This window comes from Octopus sinensis, linkage group LG10, assembly GCF_006345805.1.
Source record: "Octopus sinensis linkage group LG10, ASM634580v1, whole genome shotgun sequence".
Taxonomy (NCBI): domain Eukaryota; kingdom Metazoa; phylum Mollusca; class Cephalopoda; order Octopoda; family Octopodidae; genus Octopus; species Octopus sinensis.
The window spans coordinates 59,784,020-59,808,617 of record NC_043006.1 but is presented as its reverse complement, the minus strand read 5'-3'; the positions used below and the strand labels follow the sequence as shown (position 1 = coordinate 59,808,617).

Sequence of the window (24,598 nt, the reverse complement as noted above, 5' to 3'; positions counted from 1 at the left end):
GTCGGTCATCTATTTATGTTATCTATTAAGTAGCGTACTTGTATAAGAAAGATAAAGGTATTTAGAAAGATATAAAAGATATAAAAGTAGAAACATTACTAGGTATTTTCTAATTAAATCACAGGTATTTCTTAATTAACTATCATCGAGACAGAAAAGTAGAATATTTGAAGATAAAACAACGAAAAGGTTACAATTAAAAACAACGAGAAGGAGCAAAGATAAAGACAAGAGAAAGTGAAAACGGTGAACATTGAAAATAGTCTCCTGCGGAATTTTATTTACTAGATTATCGTATTCTCACTAATGATGTTATGCCACCAAAATTATGTACAATAATTAGTTTAGTAATAGTAAATTAATATACGTTAGTGCGTGTATTTATCTGGGGGTGGGGTGGAAATGACCGTTCCGAAATATAACAATAAATTAATATAGCTATCACGAAAGTCCGCTGATCAGAGATTCACATACCTTGTGAGATTGGTTTAGTAGTAAAAATGTATGTAACGGGACGACCGACAAGAAATCATAGATGTACATAAAAAAAAGGTGGCGATCCTTCGGTATAAGTACACACGTGACTTTGTTTACATTTCTGAAGATAACAGAAACCCTTTTCTCCCACCACTAACACTACTTTCTTGAAATGTATCCGGTACTTCCGGTACTTATACCGAAATTACGCCAAAAGGTTTTTTCAGACTTACATGTAATTTCGCGTACTGTGAAGGAAGATAAGTTTAGGGTAGGGTTTTTCTTGGGAGGGGGCCTTTTCTTTTACTTATTTTTATTACTTGAGACCTTAGTTTTTCTAACCACATCAATGCGTGACAGTATGTGTGACTTTCCCATAGGTAATTGTGACGGATAGTCGAACGGTATTTCGTCTGCCATTACGTTGTGAGTTCAAATTCCGCCGAGGTCGACTTTACCTTTCATCCTTTCGGGGTCGATTAAATAAGTACCAGTTACGCACTGGAGTCGATGTAATCGACTTAATCCCTTTATCCTTGTTTGTCCCCTCTATGTTTAGACCCCTGTGGGCAATAAAGAACAAAATATTTAATGTAGTGAGCATTAATAAGTAAATTATAAGAGTATTATTTAATAGTGAAACCCACAGAAATTCCACAGAAAGAAAAAGATTAAGAGAAGCTATTTGAGAAAGACAGGATGGGATCTTTTCCTTATGAACGGCACTTTGTAACATAATTTCTAGTTAACTAAACACTTTTAAACTTCGTATACTGGTAGAATGTGTTTATAAAACATCATTTTTCTTGGCTTTATTGAGATAATCCTATGGTTTGTAAGATATTTCCACTTTAAAATCGAGCATTTCGGCAATTTTAACCAATCGCTGGAGTCCATTTGGGGTGAAAACATTCCGTGCTGTATGAATATGTCCCTCCTATAAGAAACAGATTGGGTTTATTTACATTTGCGAAGAAAAAAAGATACCCTTCCCCCACCCCTAACTCTAACTAACCCTAGCCCTAAAACAGATTGAAATGCAATAGATCGATACTAGGGTTATAATTATGGGTGACATTTTCATTTGACACCGCTAGAAAAAATCTCATTTTCCGTAGTGGTGTCGTATGAAATTGTCACCCATAATTATAACCCTAGTATCGATCTATTGCATTTCAATCTGTTTTAGGGCTAGTTAGAGTTAGAGGTGGGGGAAGGGTGTCTTTTTTTTCTTCGCAAATGTAAATAAACCCAATCTGTTTCTTAAAGGAGGGACATATTCATACAGCACGGAATGTTTTCACCCCAAATGGACTCCAGCGATTGCCGATTTTAAAGTGGAAATATCTTACAAACTATAGAATTTTCTCAATAAAGCCAATAAAAAATGATGTTTTATAAACACATTCTACCAGTATACGAAGTTTAAAAGTGTTTAGTTAACTAGAAATTGTGTTGACATATGCCGTTCAAAAGAAAAAGATCCAAGCTATTTAAGAAAGACGATGATTTGTATTTTTATTTTGCTGTTATTTCACTTCCAGTCACAATAAAATGATTTTGAAATTTTCCTCTGCTAAGTACTTTATATCTTTCTACCTCTAACAAACTTTTTAACTATGTAATTCCTCTCTTCATGTCTTTAACATTTCTCTTTTTCTTCACCTCTCACTTTCACTAATCATATGAGTGACAGCATAACGCATCGGCCGGTTATCTGCTCTCTCTCACTCACTTTAACATTCCCTCTTCCTCTCACTCCACTTCCGCCTCCTCTCTAACAAACTAAAGTGTGAACGAAGAGGTAGAACAATAATATTAAATCGTAACATAATTGCCAACCAAGTGTGGCATCCTATACAGGACAGTGCTACTGACATTTATAGCCCCAGGAAGACATCTCTTCTAGCTGGCTAACGACGCACATTCTGTATTTGTGAGTGGAGGTCGTCGCTCCCATCTCTACAGATGGGAGCACTGTCCTATATAGGACGTCACACTTGGTTGGCAATTATGTTACGATTCCTTACTGCTACGGATCTTTACCTTTTGACCGACAGATTTAAAAAATAATTTTTGTAACTAAACACTTTCAAACTTCGGACACTGGTAGAATGTGTCATGTAAAACATGTTTTACTCTTAGCATTTTTGAGAAAAACTTATATTTACGAAGTTATTTCACGTTAAAGTCGTCCTATTTCGGTAATTTCAACCAATCAATGACGTGTATTCAGGTGAATAAAATTACTGCCGTTGTTTGTCAACAACAATAATCGGTGGTGTATTTTTCATTTGTCACTATTATTTATGACATCGTTTGTGCGTTTTACACATACATACATATATATGTACACATATATACATGCATATATATATATATATATATAATATATATATATATATATATATATATATATATATGTATGTGTGTGTGTGTGTGTGTATACATAAATATATGTATATATAGTACATTTATATATTTGTTATGCGAGATTTTTTATGTGAAGTCGTGTGTTGAAACAGATATTGTTATATTTCGGAATGGTCATTTTGCCAGTTTAGCCAATAAAAACACAAATACAAAATGGCTGACTCTGGCCGAAATAAAATTAAGATTAATGTAAAAAATAAATAACACTGAAGCAAAATAACACCAAATATATAGTGCGTGTGTTTTTATTGGCTAAACTGGCAAAATGACCATTCCGAAATATAAAAATATGTATATATACATAATTATATATGTATGTATACATACATAAATATATATACATACATAAATATATACATATATATATATATATACATATAAATCTACATATTTACCTGTATACATCTATATATATATACATATATACATACATATATATATATATACATATATATATATATATATGTACACACACACACACATATATATATATGCATACATACATATATATATGTACACACATATATATATGCATACATACATAGACGTATATATATATATATATATATATATATATACAAATATATATATAGATGTATATATATACATCCATACACACACACATATATATATATATGTGCAGCTGTATATACACACATATATATATGCTTATATATATATATATATTTGTGTGCATGTATGTATGTGAGATAACATTTTCACTTTTAATAGTTTCAGTATTAATCGTGAAAGTATTAAACTGAAAGTATTATGTCACATTACAATAGAGATGTTATTGTTACACTTTTGACACTTATTACTGAAATAGTGTAAGCGATAAGAGATTGCACCAGGGTCGCATTATGCAAGAAGTTGAACATTTTTTTTTGCCCATGACACTGCATAGACTCTAAGTAAAGCATGTGTAAAATTTGAATGAAATCCATTGGGTAGTTCTCGAATTTTAGTGATGCACGCATACAGACAGAAAGACAACAGACAACAAAAGATTCTCAGTTTTATGTATGCATTTGTACCCCCATCATTGTGTTTATACCCCAAGTATCCGACAAAATGCGGTGCTCCAGCATGGCCGCAGTTAGAATGACTGAAACAAGTAAAAGAATAAAGAACATATGTGTGTGTGTGTGTGTGTGTGACGTCACTTCTTGACAATAGGTGTTGGTTTGTTTACGTCACCGTAATTTACTGGTTCAGCATAAGAGATTATTAGGATAAGTACCAGACTTTAAAAAAAACAAGTAGTGGGGTGAATTTGGTCAACTAAACCCTTCAAGGTGGTATCCCAGTATGGCCGCAGTCCAATGACAGAAAAAGGAAGAAGGGAACAAAAGAAAAAGTGTGGAGATAAAGACATGGTTCCGGGTTCAGTCCCGCAAGTGTCTTCTACTATGGCCTCAAGCAGACCAAAGCCTTGTGAGTAGATTTGGTAGACGGAAACTGAAAGAAGCCCGTCGTATATATACATATATATATATATATATATATATATATATATATTTACGTCGGTGTGTCTTTGTGTTTGTGCTTGTCTCCCCACCATCACTTGGATAACCGATGTTTGTGTGTTTACGTCCCTGTAACTTAGCGGTTCGGCAAGCGGGAGAAATACAATAAGTACTAGGCTTACAAATAATAAGTCCTAGGGTCGATTCATTCAACTAAAGGCGGTGCTCCAGCATGGCTGCAGTTAAATGACTGAAACAAGTAAAAGAATAAAAGAATGTGTGAAAATCAATCACCGTTTTAAAGTACATTCCTTTGCACCCATAGAAAGAAGAAAAAAAAAGCAAAATACCTAATCGTCGCCGATAGGATTCGAACCTATGCGGGGAGACCCCAATGGATTTCTAGTCCATCGCCTTAACCACTCGGCCACGACGACAACCGTACACGAACGTGCGAATTACTTATTCTGGATGTTGAACGTTAAATGTTAGTGCAAGCGCTAGAAATTATTTATAAACAGCATGAAATCTTTATTAATGAGTAAATCATAAATAGTAGAGATAATCGAAGCGCTCTGCTTTTTCCGATAGAAAAATATATTAGTTGGAAAGTATACTGTTTTAATATATAATACTTTCTCTCTGAATATTTACGACTTAACGTCAACCGGTGTGAGTTGCTGTGAGAGAAGAATTAAAGCTTGGCCTGAGCATGGCTTCTTTAATTAATGTGTTTAGGCGGACTTCGTTGTCTTCGTCTGGATCTCTTCAATTGCCATCTTCTCATCGTTTGGCGGTATTACATTTACGTCCTTGGTTATTTCATCGCAGTTCTTCTTTGTCGCAATCCAAATGTGCCAAGCAGGTAAGTGGGAACACACACATGCAAACACATACGTATATACACAAATGCAGGCGCGCACACAACACACACACACACACACACATATATGTGCGGGACGTTGAACATGATCACTTTTGCGATGTTTTAAGCAATTTATTTTGTACCTTAAGATATTTTAAAGTAGAAACTTTATTACAATTTACCACGTGTTATGATGTGTCTATATTTACCTTCAATGACATGCACTTGTCATATTTTAAATAAACTATACTTAAAACAAGTTCAACAATAAGGTCGATATCGCGTCGGTCCTTTTTATGCAAACTTATGGTTCTAAGACTAGACGTGTAATTTGAGAGAATTTAGCTGTGATGTCTAGCAGGTCGAGCAATTGACTACGTAAATGGTCCCTCGTCGGTTCACCCATTAAAAAAGAAAAAAAAGCTCCGAAATTCAAATATTGCCGACGTTAGTTTTCGTTTTTTATTTGGGGGTTGATACAGTGACATTAGTTTGGAGTAATATATATTACCTGTATTTAATTTACTGTGTACTCTGTGAAAGAAATACATAGATGAACAGAGGTAAAGAATGAAATCTTTATTATGATCAGGACGATCTTATACATAATGGGACAACACAGGACAAACAGAGGCAAAGAATACGCACACCACCCGTTTTCTGTCTAATTATATAACATTAAACCCTAACCCTTACAACTGGGTGTGTGTATTCTTTACCTTCGCTTACAAGGGTAGGTAAAGGGTAAAATTTACCGCTAAGACATAGTGAATTTAACCTCTAATGTTAAAATTAGACTTTCTATAGTGTATAATATTACTAGTTTCAAATTTTGACATAAGGCCAGCAATTTTAAGAGGAAGGGTTTTGCGATTGCATCGATCCCTCTATTTGACCGGTACTTATTTTATCGACTCCGAAAGGATGAAAGGCGAAGTTTTAACCTCAGCGGCATTGGAACTCAAAACGTGCAGCCAGAAGAAATGCCACCATGCATTTTGTCTGATGCACCAAGTTCTACTAGCTCGCTGCATTAATAATAATAATACTTTCTAACTTTTGGCACAGTGCTAATAATCTTTAAGGCAGGGTAAGTCTCTTACATCGATTCCGGTACCCAGCTGATTACTTTACCAACCTCGAAGGGAGTCGATAAAATAAATACTAATCGAAGTAATAACCTGGGCGAAATTTGAACCTGGAACGTTCAGCAGAGTAGCTAAAAAAAAACTACATCATAAACGTTTAATATCGGTTTCTGTCGACATGACACAAATCTAAAATATCAATATTTTCAGTTAATCAGATATTTTTTTTTTTATTTGTGATATGAAGCAGGGTTGGTTGCAATATGTAGTAGATGAAAGGAACGCCTAAGACAACAGCTGGGACGCCTTTTTGCCATGCATTTACTCGAAGGGCTGACATAACGACTACAATATAATAATAATTATAATGTTCTTGCATGTAGTGTTAGACATTTTGAACAACTGCGCTATTTACTTAGTACTGCACGTGCTATTGATTACATAACTAAAAGTTCAAGTCCATTTCTGTTTATATAACTTTAAGTGTAGTGCAACCGTAGCTGTTATATAATGTTATATCAAGCATAACTATAGTTTGGTGCTCCCTCGATTTCGTTCCCTCATGGTTTTTTTGAATAAAATTTTGGAGATAGTTTTCAGCTTTACAAAACATATCAACCGCGTCAGAAGTTGTAGCTTCTTCAGATGTGCATGTTTTAATTTTTGTTATTGATTTTCTTATAATTCGTGTTAAGAATCGTATTCTTAGATATTTAAAACATTTTTTTTTTTTTTGCGGGGTGGTGGGGATTGAGAAATCAGAGACATGCCCTCCGAAAAATCGGAGGACATAATTTTTTTTCTTTAGCCAAAGAAATTGCTATTTTTGGCGAACTAGACTATTTCTGACTCTATTATATAGGAATGCCTCTAGTGTGCGCGCGCGAGTTTGTGTGTGTGTGTAAATAAAGAAAATAATGTGGTGGTAACGTAGTCCTCAACCATTATTATATGACGGTCTGTGATAAGATTCGTTTTTTATTTGAGGCTCTTTTACAAGACATTTTAACAAAATCAAACTAATACGTTATGAAATCGAATCTAGAACTTTATTGGAAAATGAACTTGGCGGAGGTCTGGAATAGGTCGCCCACATAAGTTGCATTTTCTCTGTTTTGACGAGGATTTTTCAATCTTTTTTTTTCTCTCTCTCTCTATGCTCTTCAAAATGATGTGGGCTAGGCTTTTTGTGAAAAAATTCTGAAAATCTATGATTTTTTTACCCCCTCCCTCGGACCCTCAGGACGGATTTTTCAAATTTTTTTTTGCCGTACACACTTAAAAACGATGGGGGAAGCACCTACTTTGTTTTTATTATTTAAAAAATTTTTGAAATCCATGAAAATCTATCATTTTGGAAGTTCCTCCACCCGCTGCCAACCTCACAACCATTATAATCTAAAAGCTGTAAAAGATCAAAGAAAATGCTGATGAAAATTTATACACTTAGATCGCTGAGAATTAGTCTGACAAAAAAAATAATTTTTAAATGTTTTTCACTTTGTAAAAATGACTGCCTTAGATTGACATAACATTGGGCACATTGTATATTAATTTCAATCACTTTTTAAAGTTATGAGGGTTGGCTAAAAAATTCATAGGTTGACCAACATACTCTCAATGAATGTGACTCAAATGAGGTTTAGTTTTGACTAGGAAGTCTTTCTTTACTTTTAACATAGTTCCCCTTGTGGTCCACATACTTCTATTGGTGTTGCAGTGCTTGGATCCCACTGGGAACGAATCTTTCATCCTGTTGGTCAAAAAAGTCATCAGCAGCAGACATGATGCTGTGATACTGCTTCTAGCCAAGTGCTTTTTCATGTTGGGGGACAGATGATAGTCAGATGGGGTCAGGGTAATCAACCAGTTCAAGCACATAGCCATTGAAACCAAGGACTTGTGTGCTGAAGCATTGTCCTGATGAAACAAGGCACCTTCCATCAGTTTTCCTGGGTGTTTTGTCTTGATAACCTTTCATAACTGCCCCGACAAGTTGGCATGGTATTCTCCATTGATGGTGAGGCCCTTCAAAAGATAGTAAACACAATGTCTTTTGCATCCCCAGAAAACTGACGTCATCACCTTCCCTGCAGATAAAACAAGCTTGGTCTTCTTTGGAGCAGGTGAGGAGGGGTGTTTCTGCTGCATGGATTGTCTCTTTGTCTTTGGCTCAAATGATGAACCCATCACTCATTCTGGGTTGGGAAACATTCAAGGAAACCAGCTGGATCTGCCTGACAATGTCAGATTTTCCTGTGATGTGATCAACCTGGTGCACTTTTGATCAGGTGTTGAAAGACATGGCCACCCACTGAGCAGAAAGCTTTGTCATGCCCAGATTGATTTTGCAGAGTATTTTCAACTCTCTCACAGAATATTCTAATGGCATTGGCTATTTGATTTATACTTAATCACCTGTCATCCATCACCATGTGGTGAACATGATCAATGTTTTCTTTGGTGGTGGAAGCTGCATGACGTCCAGACCTTGCATCATCTTCGAGACTCTTTCCTTTCTAAATTCAATTATCCACTTTTGCACTGTTGACAAAGTTGGAGTGTCATTCCTTAATGTAGCAATGATGTCACCATGAATATCTTTGGAGACTAAACCCTTTTTCTGCAGCTACTTGATAACAGCATGATGCCAAATTTTGTCCATTTTCAAGAGAAGTCACTATTAGTTACTTTTGAAGTCTTTGAATAGCCAGATGTCAGTTTCCCTGCAATGAAGCAATGCAGTTCTTAATAAGAAGAGTTGAAATTAATGCATGCAAGATTTCACAGCTCTAGCATCACTGTTTCATAGTCAGCCTACGAAGTTTTCAGCCCACCTTCAAATTTCTATGCATTTTCTAAAGAAAGCCAGCACTGAAAGTTTTAACATTTTTCAATATCTGTATATGCATATTCAAGTGTGTGTGTATGTATGTATATATATATATATATATAGGGTTAGCCGAAAGTCACCTGACAGTAAATCAAAACCATTTAATTCTAAGATTTATTTATGTTTAACAACTGAATGAATTTAATAAAAGTATCTAAATATGAAACATCATGAAAATAGTTCAAACTGAAGTCCTTCTTGTAAACCTTCATAATTGGAATGAATAAATGATATGCATCTACCCCAAGGTACGATATGTACATGCATATAATACTGAAGAGTTTTACCTGATTGATTTGGAAATTTGTTTTCCCAACTTATTTAAATTAATACACACTCACACACATACACACTCACACACACACACACACACACATATACATATCACAGGATGTAGAAGACAACTGGAGGTTTCTTCGGGACAACCTGCTGAGGGCCACTGACCAGATCTGTGGATGGTGCAAAGATCCCTCTCGACCCAAAATAACATGGTGGTGGAACAATGTTGTTGGCAGGGCTATTAGAGAAAAGAAACCGGCTTGGAAGGACTGGAAGAATGGTGGTAGCAGGGAATTGTATCAGACTGCTTGAAGGGGAGCTAGGAGACAGGTTTATTTAGCGAGAGGGGAAGCAGATAAGAAAAAATTTGCCAATGTTCTGTGCCGTGTGGACCAAAGGCTTGTGGTATTTCGTGTTGCAAGACAGTGTATGAGAGAGAATCATGCTGTTGTAGTGCCACCGGCATGGGTATCACAACTATTATTTTCCATTTGATTTTTATTTTGATGTTGATATACTTGACTCAATAGGTCTCCTCAAGCACAGCAGGTTGCCCTACAATCCAAGGTAAACACTGGAAGAGAAATCAGAACTGAGGTTAAATGTTTGGCTAGAGTATAATGGTAAAAATACCAGGAAAGATCTGATGAGGATACATGTATGTCCATGAGTCAAATGAGTTTAGCTAAATGTGTAACTGAGTGAGTGCGTGACTCCTGTATAGTTATGTGCATTTACGCTTGTGAGTCAGTCTTGTACCTATCAGTACATCTGTAGTAGTATATTCATATGCAGTTGTGCATTTGAATATGTGCATTATTATTATTACACTTTTTGTTTAGGCCTGCTGTAGCATTAAGCATGAACTCTCTAAGTCTATAGGCCGTGTGAGAAACTGTGACTTGTCTTACATTCTTTGTTAACATCCAAACTCAATACTTATTAGACAATTTCTCGTATAAGCTTGATGCTTCTCTAGGCTGTGAAGAATTGTCTTCGGATATTAGTGGCAATTTACTTTCACTTTTTTTTTAGGAGATTAAACTGCATGTTAACTATAAGTTGATCCTAGTACTTGACTGGGTAATCCTTTGTTTTATGTATATATCATGGGAATCAGTAGAAGGAGACTTCTGAGCCGCACCAGTCTTCATTTTGTAGAGTGATTGCTCCCGTCTTATGAGAAGAGATTATCTGAAGTTCCTTACATAATATACCATCTAGAGTTTGTATGTAAATTTGCAGTTTTAAGATTTACAAAACCAAGCCCATGTTTTACAGTGTGATGGTTTGGCAATTGTACTTTTCTATGTACGTAAAATGGTCTTTTGATAGATACTTTATTTTAGTGAACACCCCTCCTCTTCCCTTGCCACATACATGAAGAATAAAAGGCAGAGTTGACCTCAGTGGAATTTGAACATTGAATGTGAATTGCAATAACTAAACCTACAAGGCATTTTGTTTCTCTCAATGATTCTGCCAACCTAGTCTGTTTTGTATTATCTTAATTGATACGAGAGTGAAAGAATGAATGTTTTCTTCTGTTACCGTTACACCTCCAATGGTATTTAGATGGTATACCTTATTCTTTATTCATAACAAAGAGAGCGTGGATATGAAATTTAATACTTTTCTTTTATATAGCTATCAAGATATTTTATCTTAATACAACCATCACTGTGTGAGGAAATGGAATTGTAGAAAGGTAATTTCTGTTAGCTACATTGTCAAATATTTAAGGAATGTGTAAAGGTAGCAAGCAGTTTCTGAGCTGTAAGCTATCAGTTCGGATTGTGCTCTCTGTAACCAATGATTATTGTCATTCCTTTAGTTTGACCCCTTTTCTTTATATACCAACCTATTTCTTTACTACCCACAAGGGGCTAAACACAGAGGGGACAAAGAAGGACAGACAAACGGATTAAGTCGATTATATCGACCCAGTGTGTAACTGGTACTTATTTAATCGACCCCGAAAGGATGAAAGGCAAAGTTGACCTCGGTGGAATTTGAACTCAGAACGTAGCGGCAGACGAAATACAGCTACGCATTTCGCCCGGCGTGCTAACGTTTCTGCCAGCTCGCCTTTTCTTTATATACCAACCTGCCTGAGATTGCCCTGCCTTTTATGATAGAAATTTTGTTTTAAAGTAATCTAAATTGAAATCTCCCATCAGAATTTAATTTTAATTTGCTCCACACATCAGCTTAATTCTTTAAGGCTGAGTATAAATAGCAAAAAAAGGGTTAAAAAAATACAAGATGATAATCAAATATCTTATAATGCAAATGTGACTTATATACACTGGTTTTCTTCACAATTTAGCAGTGTGTCAATAAGTCACACCCATCCTCTGTGGAAGAAAGTATGTTGTGTCAATAAGCCACACCTGATCTTAAAGGGTTAATGATGACAAAGTAATTTTACCAAATCCTTTGTGATTTTCAAAGTTAAGTGAAACAAAGGCGGTGTATTTAGAAAAAAAAATAATGGTAACAAAAGGGTTCCTTCTATTCTACACAGATGAACACAATCATCACTTTAGTGTAATCGTTAATACTGTCATTTGGCAGGCAATTAATACATGGTTCAGGACCTGTCAGAAGACTTACTTTGAAAACCAATGAGGAAGCCTTGTTCATTCAACCTGCAAGAAATAGTAGCTAAGTCTTTCTCAAACGTCACACTATCAACTAAAATAAAAAGGATCACATTGAACAATATAAGGTGCATGGCCTAGTGGTTTAGGGTGTTGCACTCACAATTGCAAAATTATGGTTTCAGTTCCCAGGCTGATGGTGCATGGTGTTCTTGAACCAAACATTTAATTTCACATTGCTCCAGTCTACTCAATTGTAAATAAGTAACCCTGTGATGCACTAGCTTTCTGTTCAGGGGTAATGTTGGCCTACCCGCCTTGCCAGTGGGGTGGCATCATTCGAAAGCTACAACATTGTGACAAAGCACACTGTGACAAGTGGTATATAACAGTAGCCTGGTCGCTACAGTGATATGTAACAATATATCTAATACAGGGTGGTTACTGCTGAAATAATGGTTTCGATCGTAGACCTAACTGATCAGGTTGACATGCAGTCAAAAGAGTAGCAACATAGTTGGATGTCTTTTGATTGAAAGAATGTGTAACAGGATGAGAGATTCCCGCACTGGATGGGTGCAACTCGCATCCTTTACATTAAATATTAATCGAAGAAACAGTCAAGACTTCCGATTAACTTCAACAGTATAAATATTTATTTCTTGATTCGCAATATAAACATTTCCGCCCTCTGGACGAATCGGCAACCTAGGAGCCTGTCGGCGGTAGTCAAGTGGAGTGAGTTAATCCTGCTCGTTCAAGCGTAGCGGAGAAGCGCCACGAGGTAGCAGCTTGAGAGAGCTGATGCAGACACGTCTGTCTTGTTCAGCTGCTGGCGTCCAAGAGGGTGATACCAGAGAATTTTGCTGCTGCTAGTTTTCTGCGCATGCACATGAGGGAACTTCCGGCAGGCCTCCCGGAAGACTCCAAGCCTGCGCATGCGTGCTGGAGATTTCCAAAATGGTATTACTACAAATGTTTTTAACATAGAAATGGATGTAAAACTCTACTAGTTAGGATTTCAAAATACCATAGCCTCATTATGTGAGGTTTTTGCAGATGCAGATCTGACACTGAATGGACTTGTGTTTTTATTTTTTATTTTCCAAATTCTTAAATTTCCGCACCTTAGTCCTATGATGGTTTTATTTGGTCAGCTTGTGCTCATTGATTTGTTTTGCTTATGTTATTACATGTAGCAAGCAGTTGTAGCCAATACTATTTCTTAGATTAGTAAACAAAGCCTAAAAGATTAGATTTCATTTTTTCCCATGCCATACAAACTTATCCAAACTAATGTTTGCTAATGCAGACCAACATTAATTCCCTCAGAGTCTGTTTTTTTATTTATTTTTTTTTTACCTGTAGTTTGATTACTTGTTCTTTATACTCTAAGGGAGCTCTGAATGAGAAGACCTATGATGAAGGGTAGTCTGGTCATCTGATCATGACCATCAAGCCTTATTTTCAGATCTTGTGTTCTATTTTCAAAATAGCAGAGTATAATTTTAGGGAGATTTGACTGTTATTTTTAGCATGTTGAATGACCACATATATGTTCACATTGGTTTTTATTCTTTTTTTTTCTTTTGTGTTAGTACTTGATATTTGATTTGTCATTTGTTGAGATTGATATTACCCCCCCCCTCTAACATTGAGGTATGGCTATGTTTAAGGCAGCTGTACCACTCCTTGACCTGAATTTTGCCCATGGCATCATTGCCAAAGGCCTGCTGATTGTTCTGAATGGTTTGAGCTTGAGTATCGCCAAGCTTTTAGTAAAACTTCATGCAATATCTGTGCTCGATGTGTTCAGTGAAAACGAAAAGCTGACGAATGTACACTCCATGTCTGTACTCTAGGCATAACAGCTGGGAACTGATGCAGCTTGCCAGCACAGAAATGTTCATGCATGTGCAAAAAGGGTAGCGGCGAGCTGGCAGAAACGTTAGCACGCCGGGCGAAATGCTTAGCGGTATTTCGTCTGCCATTACGTTCTGAGTTCAAATTCCGCCGAGGTCGACTTTACCTTTCATCCTTTCGGGGTCAATAAATGAAGTACCAGTTACACACTGGGGTCAATGTAATCAACTTAATCCCTTTGTCTCTCCTTGTTTGTCCCCTCTGTGCTTAGCCCCTTATGGGCAGTACAGAAATAAGAAGGGTAGCATCACTTCCCACCCAAAGGATTTTGCTTGTGTGGCATTAGTTTTGGCAGGAAAAAAAATAAAGTTGGATACTTTTTGAATGTACCTTGTATAACTGTTTGTAGGAAGAATAAGTCTGATTATATGGCAGTCCAGGTGGGTGGAATTCCAGAATGTTTCAGTTATGAAAAGTCCACTAATTAAAGTGAAAGTTTTCTTCTTTTACAATTCTGTATTGTAGTTTAGTCTGTTTTCTTCTTTTACAATTCTGTATTGTAGTTTAGTCAAGTACTGGAGCCTATATAGATTGACCCTAGTACATGACTGATACTTTACTCTATTGACTCATGAAAGATGAAATTGCAAAGTTGACCTTAGCTTCATTTGACTGTCATTTTACTTGATTTTGGCTGCTATGTTTATGGAACAGTATAAGAGAAGCTCATAGAAATGGTGCTTAAGCACTCTAGTATTCCAGACAAACTGATAGCAATCGTTGCAAGTTCACTGTACTGAACAATGTAAGATCATTGCAGACATTAGAAAGGACATTGTGAATAGCATTATCATTTTGATTGGTTGTTTTGTGATGGCAATAAACTTAATAATGAATTTGATCCCTGAAATGGAGGGGGGGGGAGAGAGAGAGAGAAAAGCTCAAATGCCTACACTAACAGTAGCCAGTGAGGGGAACTTCTATGCAGTGACATGATCTCTTTAAAATAAAAACCTCAATATTGTATTTGTCTAATCCATGCTGATATGGAAAAATGGATGTAACAGTTACCAAAATTCATAGGTATTGCTCATTTGTTTTACATAGGTTAGATGAATACTTATTAAGCCATTGTTTTACAAATGGGTGCTGTTTCTGTTGTTAAATTTCATCTGCTTTTAAGTATGGGAGTTTTCAGTTCACTTGTCTTTGAAAGTGAAGACCTACTAAACAATTTGTTGACAGGGAAATATCACAAATATCATCTCCATCTGTAGCTCTACAATTTTTCATGCATAGTGCAGAATGTAAGCATTAACCACCCCCAACCCATCTTTGCATGGTAGGCTTTATACAGTTTGTTTTACCATATTAAATCACAAGGCATTGGTCAGGCTATAGGTATGATACAAGACACTTGCTGAAGATGCTGTTACAGTGGGACAGGATCTGAAACTATGTTGTTGTAAAGCAATCTTCTTAACCATACGGTCATGACTATGCACCTTTTTTTACACACTTACACACACATGCAATATGAGTAGGGAACCAACACTGCTGAATGACAACCACTGACAGGAAGAGCTGAACTTCACATTGCAAACCAACAAAACACTTGGTTAATTTTAGTATGAGCAATACAGCCCTGTGGTACTTTTTTGTAGCTATGTGGACTAGGGTTCAGGGAAATAATTATTTTTATTATTGATGCAATTAGGGGCTGATGACTTGTGAACTATTGAACATTTTGTTGTTTGTCAGATGCTTTCTCATTTAAGTTGTCTATGGTTCAGATATCACTCTGTTTTATATAAATTTCCTTTGATTCTTGATTTTGTTACTTCCATGATTTGTACTTTTTGATTTGAGCAGTTCTTTCTTGCTTTCTTCTCTGAATGTAGTTCTCTTGTTGAAATATTTCAGATTTACAGAAACTCTACAAGATGCCTTTGCACCACAAATTCTGCATCTCAACTTTCCAAAGAGATCTATTGGAACGATGCATCTGACAAAAATGAAACGGTGAGTATGGAAATAAAATTTTGTTTTGTTGTCAACATTGTTCAAAGGATTACCAAATTCTTCCTACATAAACTTAATGTGGTTTAACATTTTTTTTTCTCTCTATCTATAAACCTTAACTCTTTAGAGATGAACTCTGCTAATGCTGCTACACTACAGAAGGATGGAATCATTTTTACCAGGTACTAAAAGAATGGAGGCACTATGTAAAATTCTGTCAAATTCTGTCACTCTGTATATCCTAAGAACTCTATTACAACATACTCCTAAGAACATTTTCTTTTTCACTCAGTCCAGACAGATATACAATTGTCCAAAATATTGTTACAATGCCATTTTAAGAACACTGTCTTTTCTTGCTGGCAGTTAACAATCAACTGCCAGCATGCCCCAAAACTCTGTCGGTGGGAAGGTGTGCCATCGACAGAGGGAGCAGTGGCCCCTCCCAGAAGGAGGAAAGATGAGTTTGTCATACACTTTCTGAAGGGAGGGGCGATAGATAGCTTCCTAGGGAAGCGAGAAGGCTTGACGGAGAGGACCTTACCCTGGACCAAAGGCAGGAGTTGACCTTTGCAGGTGATTGCAAAGGTCATATCGGAGGTCAACATGTCCATGGTGTTGGGCTCCTTTACAAAGGACTTGTTTAAAGAACACTGTCTTTTCTGCTGAAACTAGATAAACACGCTGATATACACACACAAAGCATTGCAGTAATGTAAATAAATGCATTACCAAATGACTATTTTATTGTAGTTTATCTTTAGGGACAGATTAAACAGAGAAAATGCATTATGTCCAGAGTAGACAGTATCATCTTCGACTCAGTGGAGATATGGTATATTTAGTGTATTTTATCTCTGAATGATGTAATTGTTTGGCTGACTATGTTCTGTAGCTTTCCATCATCATTTAACATTCAGTTTTCAGATAGAATTTGTTGAGGTAGATTTTCTACGGCTTGGATGCCCTTCCTGTTTCCAATCCTCACCTGTTTCCAAGCAAGGTAATATTTCCTCATGGTTAGACATGTTTTCACAGAAGACTAGACACAGACAACATGGCTTGCATGGCATTGATATTTATTTACGACCATCATGTGATGTCAACACAAGGGAACACATACACATGAGGTGGGGTGGGGGGCTTCTTTCATTTCTGCCTACCAAATCTAGTCTCAAGGCTTTGGTCAGTCTGGGCCTTTAGTAAAAGACACTTTCCCAAGGTGCCACACACTAGGGATGAACCTGAGACCACATAGTTGGGGAGCACACAGCCATGCCTGTGCCTATTCTTAATGTTAATTGATCAAAGCTAATCAATAATACCTTCCAAAATATAAATAATTTTTCCCTTTGCATGTATATCTTAGTTTTTGTTTTACTGCATGAAAAAGGCTTGATTCTGCTTCATTAAACAAATAGGAAATAAATTCCATAGTTGTAGGAAGTTGTTTAAACAAATTTCTCCATAGTTTTAAAAATCTGTTTTGCTATTGTGTTTTTATTAATGCTATGAAAATTTCAATATAAATTTACATAAATTACACTTCTAGATGCGAGCATGGCTGTGTAGTTAAGCAGTTCAATTCCCAATCATATGGTTTCAGGTTCAGTCCCACTTGCATGACACTTTAGCCAAGTGTTTTCTATTATAGCCCTGGACTAACCAAAGCCTTTTGAGTTGATGTGGTAGAGGAAACTGAATAAAGTCTGTTGTGTCTGTGTCTCTCTCCTTGTCTTGACATCATGCGATAATTAAAAATGATTTGCCAGCCTCGTCTGGCACCTGTGTTGGTGGCACGTAAAAAGCACCCACTACACTCACGGAGTGGTTGGCGTTAGGAAGGGCATCCAGCTGTAGAAACACTGCCAGATCAGACTGGGCCTGGTGCAGCCTTCTGGCTTCCCAGACCCCAGTTGACCCGTCCAACCCATGCTAGCATGGAGAACGGACGTTAAACGATGATGGTGATGATGTTTACAAATTGTCATACAAGCAGAGTCCCTCGTTTCTTCCATTTCTCTCTAAGATCATGTCCAGTCATGGGGAAATATCTTGCTCAGAAACAGATGATGATGGAAGACAGGAAGGACATCCAGCTGTAGAAAGTGTACGTCACCAAATTCTGTCTGACCCATGCAAATGGACTTTAAAATGATGATGACTATGATAAACAAATTTTTCTTTTACAGAAATTTGATAAAATTTTGATAGCAAACCGTGGTGAAATTGCTGTGAGAGTGATCAACACATGTCGTCGCTTGAACATCAAGACCGTGGCTGTCCACAGTGACATTGACTCAATGGCGGTAAAATGTTTTCTGCTTTTTTTTTTTGCCTTTCTTAACAAAACATAGCATGTAAGATTATATTGTGTCCTGAAAAATTTTTTGTTCCTTCTTGAGCCATGCCTGGCTTATACGGGCCGGTTTCCTTGGTGTATAGGTTCCCCACCTGGATGGGACGCCGGTCCGTCACAGGTGAGCTGCAAGATGCAGGAGGAAAGAGTGAGAGAAAGTTGTGGCGAAAGAGTCAGCAGAAGTTCGCTATTATCTTCTGCTGGAGTCGCATGGAGCTTAAGTGTTTTGCTCATAAACACACACATTACTCGATCTGAGATTCGAACCCGTGATCCCTCAACCACAAGTCCGCTGCTCTAACCACTAGGCCATGTGCCTCCACAAATAATTGCTTGTGATGAACTGCTTAATCTGTCTAAAACAGATTTACCCCTTAGTTTTTGATTTTATAAAAACCGAAGTTAACTCTTTTGATACCAAACCACCTGAAACTGGCTGTGGCTGGCTGGTTGGTTGGTTTGTGAGTCAGATTTGTCAACTCTTATCCCTTTTGATACCAACCTGCCTAAGACCACCCTTGAATCTATGATACAAATCTCTCATTTTAAAGTGATCAAAATTCAAACCTTTCTTCAAAATTTCATGCTGCGAACACCAGCTTAATAATGACAAATATTACTTGTATTTGTGGCGGCGTTCACCTAGGGCGGGTTGAACCGGCTTCTTCTCTGGTCCCAGGATTCATAGAAGTTTTGTGGGAATATTGAATTCACAAGCGGACCCTGACATCCTGCATGCATATCCCGAGTGACAGGACACCCTGTTTGCCGCGGAGTCTTCACAGACGCAGGGACAGAATGACCTCGAAGCCGCTGCTTGCCGATCAAATGCCTCTTGGAATTTTCACCAGAGCCCCGTTGGCCAGGCTGCGGCCCTAATACCGCTCGGTGCCAGACCAATCCGCCTTGGGTGGCCCTACCAGGAACCAAAGTTCCTGACGGCATAGCTCTGACACTGCCCGTTTACACCACCCTACTGCTTTGAGGAGGGGGTTAGACTTTAGGGTAGATAATGACAAATATTTTACTAAATCTTATATTATAAAGGAGAAGCGGCTCTGTCTGTCTGAATATATATTAAAGGAAGGGAAAGAAGGGGAGGAATTCAAACATACGTCTACTATTAAAAGATGGTACATGCATGATTAACAAATATTTTTACAAGCAGTGTAGTGATGGGTAAAGACCTAGTTTTTTATTTTATTTTCAAACTTCATGAAAGGCTGTCAAAGGTATTGTTTCTGTAACTGGGTGGTACACTTAAGCCATCACCCAGTTTTAACACACTACCTGAATCCAGGGTGCTTCTAACAGACTCCACTCTGTTGCAACCATTTAGGCTGGACCTCCTGTCTAAGCATAACTTTCTCCCGTCCTCCTACCATTCTTGGAAATGTCATGAAATAAGTCAAGGGTTCTGCCTTTCATCCTCTCAATAAATCACTACAAAGAATGAAAAGAAAAAAACATATTTCATATTATCCTCACATGTTATCTGTATTGTTCATGTTGCTGTAAAAAGCACCATTTATTGCTATCAATAACAGGAGTGGGTACTCCCAGATGATATCTTACAGTAGTACATGACCACAGGTTTGTAGGAAAGGGGTAAAGGGAGTACAGTTGATTGAATTAACACCAGTACTGATGAAAGAGATTTAACCCTTTAGCATCTTTATTACTTTATCAAATGTTATGCTTCTTTATTTACGGCATTTTGAATTAATCATGTATTATCTTGTAGCTTCAAAATTTTTTATGGTATGATTATTTATTTTCAGAGTGACATTGTAGGGTAGGTGTAAGAAGCCAAGTCTGGCAGGGTTGAAGTTAAAACAGTTCAATATTTGGGCCAGATATTGGCTGGGTTAAAAGTCAAATCAACCTTACTAGTTTGAACTTAGTATGTACGAGAGACAAAACTGATTACTAAAAAACATTTTATTTAATCGCTTATGATTGTTGGCACCTCTCACATGCAGTGTCTTCAGCATTTAAACCAACATATCCAGATCCGGCCTCTCACACCTATCCTGCTATGTTATTCTAAAAATAAACAGTCTTGAAACTTTGAGATAATGCATGAAATATTTAAAATAATATGAATAAATAGTTATTACATTTGACAGAGTAATATGGATCCCCCTCTCCCTCAAAAAACAACATTATCTTAAATTTATCTATCGAGTTGTATGCATCTAAGTAAACTGTTGTTTTATTTCTACAAAAGCTACATGCCCAACTAGCAGATGAAGCTGTGTGTATAGGGCCAGCACCAACCAACCAAAGTTATCTTGACATGGATGCCATTTTGAAAGCTGTCAAAGATACAGGAGCTCAAGCCGTAAGTGTTGTCTTGTCTTCCTACCTCTATATCGCTCTCATTTTCTTATACCTATCTCACTCTTTTTCTTATACCTATCTCTCTCATTTTCTTGTACCTATCTCTCTCATTTTCTTGTACCTATCTCTCTCATTTTCTTATACTTATCTCTCTCATTTTTTTATACCTATCTCTCTCATTTTCTTGTACCTATCTCTCTCATTTTCTTGTACCTATCTCACTCTTTTTCTTATACTTATCTCTCTCATTTTTTTATACCTATCTCTCTCATTTTCTTGTACCTATCTCTCTCATTTTCTTATACCTATCTCTCTCATTTTCTTATACTTATCTCTCTCATTTTCTTATACTTATCTCTCTCATTTTCTTATACCTATCTCTCTCATTTTTTTATACCTATCTCTCTCATTTTCTTATACTTATCTCTCTCATTTTCTTATACTTATCTCTCTCATTTTCTTATACTTATCTCTCTCATTTTCTTATACCTATCTCTCTCATTTTTTTATACCTATCTCTCTCATTTTTTTATACCTATCTCTCTCATTTTTTTATACCTATCACTCTCATTTTTTTATACCTATCTCTCTCTTTTTCTTACACCTATCTCTCTCATTTTCTTACACCTATCTCTCTCATTTTCTTACACCTATCTCTCTCATTTTCTTACACCTATCTCTCTCATTTTCTTATACCTATCTCTCTCGTTTTCTTATACCTATCTCTCTCATTTTCTTATACCTATCGCTCTCATTTTCTTATACCTATCGCTCTCATTTTCTTATACCTATCTCTCTCATTTTCTTATACCTATCTCTCTCTTTTTCTTATACCTATATCTCTAATTTTCTTATACCTATCACTCTCTTTTTCTTATACCTATCTCTCTCATTTTCTTACACCTATCTCTCTCATTTTCTTATACCTATCTCTCTCATTTTCTTATACCTATCTCACTCTTTTTCTTATACCTATCTCTCTCATTTTCTTACACCTATCTCTCTCATTTTGTTATACCTATCTCTCTCATTTTCTTATACATATCTCTCTCATTTTCTTATACCTATCTCTCTCATTTTCTTATACCTATCTCTCTCATTTTCTTATCCCTATCTCTCTCATTTTCTTATACTTATCTCTCTCATTTTCTTATACCTATCTCTCTCATTTTCTTATACTTATCTCTCTTATTTTCTTATACTTATCTCTCATTTTCTTATACCTATCTCTCTTATTTTCTTATACCTATCTCTCTCATTTTCTTATACCTATCTCTCTCATTTTCTTATACCTATCTCTCTTATTTTCTTATACCTATCTCTCTCATTTTCTTATACTTATCTCTCTCATTTTCTTATACCTATCTCTCTCATTTTCTTATACTTATCTCTCTCATTTTCTTATACCTATCTCTCTGATTTTCTTATACCTATCTCTCCCATTTTCTTATACCTATCTCTCTCATTTTCTTACACCTATCTCTCTCATTTTCTTACACCTATCTCTCTCGTTTTCTTATACCTATCACTCTCTTTTTCTTATACCTATCTCTCTCATTTTCTTATACCTATCTCTCTCATTTTCTTATACCTATCTCTCTCATTTTCTTATACCTATCTCTCTCATTTTCTTATACTTATCTCTCTCCTTTTCTTATACCTATCTCTCTCATTTTCTTATACCTATCTCTCTTATTTTCTTATACCTATCTCTCTCATTTTCTTATACTTATCTCTCTCATTTTCTTATACCTATCTCTCTCATTTTCTTATACTTATCTCTCTCATTTTCTTATACCTATCTCTCTCATTTTCTTATACCTATCTCTCTCATTTTCTTACACCTATCTCTCTCATTTTCTTACACCTATCTCTCTCATTTTCTTATACCTATCTCTCTCATTTTCTTATACCTATCTCTCTCATTTTCTTATACCTATCTCTCTCATTTTCTTACACCTATCTCTCTCATTTTCTTACACCTATCTCTCTCATTTTCTTATACCTATCACTCTCTTTTTCTTATACCTATCTCTCTCATTTTCTTATACCTATCTCTCTCATTTTCTTATACCTATCTCTCTCATTTTCTTATACCTATCTCTCTCATTTTCTTATACCTATCTCTCTCTTTTTCTTATACCTATCTCTCTCATTTTCTTATACCTTTCTCTCTCATTTTCTTATACCTTTCTCTCTCATTTTCTTATACCTATCTCTCTCATTTTCTTATACCTATCTCTCTCATTTTCTTATACCTATCTCTCTCATTTTCTTATACCTATCTCTCTCATTTTCTTATACCTATCTCTCTCATTTTCTTACACCTATCTCTCTCATTTTCTTATACCTATCTCTCTCTTTTTCTTATACCTATCTCTCTCATTTTCTTATACCTATCTCTCTCATTTTCTTATACCTATCTCTCTCATTTTCTTATACCTATCTCTCTCATTTTCTTACACCTATCTCTCTCTTTTTCTTATACCTATCTCTCTCATTTTCTTATACCTATCTCTCTCATTTTCTTATACCTATCACTCTCTTTTTCTTATACCTATCTCTCTCATTTTCTTATACCTATCTCTCTCATTTTCTTATACCTATCTCTCTCTTTTTCTTACACCTATCTCTCTCATTTTCTTACACCTATCTCTCTCATTTTCTTACACCTATCTCTCTCATTTTCTTATCCCTATCTCTCTCATTTTCTTACACCTATCTCTCTCATTTTCTTATACCTATCTCTCTCTTTTTCTTACACCTATCTCTCTCATTTTCTTACACCTATCTCTCTCTTTTTCTTATACCTATCTCTCTCTTTTTCTTATACCTATCTCTCTCTTTTTCTTATACCTATCTCTCTCATTTTCTTATACCTATCTCTCTCTATTTCTTATACCTATCTCTCTCATTTTCCTATACCTATCTCTCTCATTTTCTTATACTTATCTCTCTCATTTTCTTATACCTATCTCTCTTATTTTCTTATACCTATCTCTCTCATTTTCTTATACTTATCTCTCTCATTTTCTTATACCTATCTCTCTCATTTTCTTATACTTATCTCTCTCATTTTCTTATACCTATCTCTCTCATTTTCTTATACCTATCTCTCTCATTTTCTTACACCTATCTCTCTCATTTTCTTACACCTATCTCTCTCATTTTCTTACACCTATCTCTCTCATTTTCTTATAACTATCACTCTCATTTTCTTACACCTATCTCTCTCTCATTTTCCTTACACCTATCTCTCTCATTTTCTTATACTATCTCTCTCTTTTTCTTATACCTATCTCTCTCATTTTCTTATACCTATCTCTCTCATTCTTATACCTATCTCTCTCATTTTCTTATACCTATCTCTCTCATTTTCTTATACCTATCTCTCTCATTTTCTTATACTATCTCTCTTATTTTCTATACCTATCTCTCTCATTTTCTTTACCTATCTCTCTCATTTTCTTATACCTATCTCTCTCATTTTCTTATACCTATCTCTCTCATTTTCTTATACCTATCTCTCTCATTTTCTTATACCTATCTCTCTCATTTTCTTATACCTATCTCTCTCATTTTCTTATACCTATCTCTCTCATTTTCTTATAACTATCTCTCTCATTTTCTTATACCTATCTCTCTCATTTTCTTACACCTATCTCTCTCATTTTCTTATACCTATCTCTCTCATTTTCTTATACCTATCTCTCTCATTTTCTTACACCTATCTCTCTCATTTTCTTACACCTATCTCTCTCTTTTTCTTATACCTATCTCTCTCATTTTCTTACACCTATCTCTCTCATTTTCTTACACCTATCTCTCTCATTTTCTTACACCTATCTCTCTCATTTTCTTACACCTATCTCTCTCGTTTTCTTATACCTATCTCTCTCATTTT

At 36.0% G+C, this 24,598-nt stretch overlaps 1 protein-coding gene and 1 non-coding gene across 2 annotated transcripts in view; one reads left to right on the top strand and one right to left on the bottom strand.

Moving 5' to 3' along the window:
- Window positions 1–4,734: 4,734 nt before the first annotated feature.
- On the bottom strand, window positions 4,735–4,816 carry Trnas-aga. The gene has a single exon. It is a non-coding gene; the product is annotated as a tRNA-Ser (tRNA).
- Window positions 4,817–4,861: 45 nt separating this feature from the next.
- Window positions 4,862–24,598, top strand: part of LOC115216640 (propionyl-CoA carboxylase alpha chain, mitochondrial) — a 77,630-nt gene continuing 57,893 nt past the window's right edge. Inside the window, exons 1-4 of the mRNA XM_029786126.2 lie at window positions 4,862–5,244; window positions 15,894–15,992; window positions 18,185–18,301; window positions 20,582–20,695. Of these exons, the coding sequence (XP_029641986.1) occupies window positions 5,092–5,244; window positions 15,894–15,992; window positions 18,185–18,301; window positions 20,582–20,695 (483 nt within the window). The 5' untranslated portion in view covers window positions 4,862–5,091. The remainder of the gene's footprint in view (window positions 5,245–15,893; window positions 15,993–18,184; window positions 18,302–20,581; window positions 20,696–24,598) is intronic.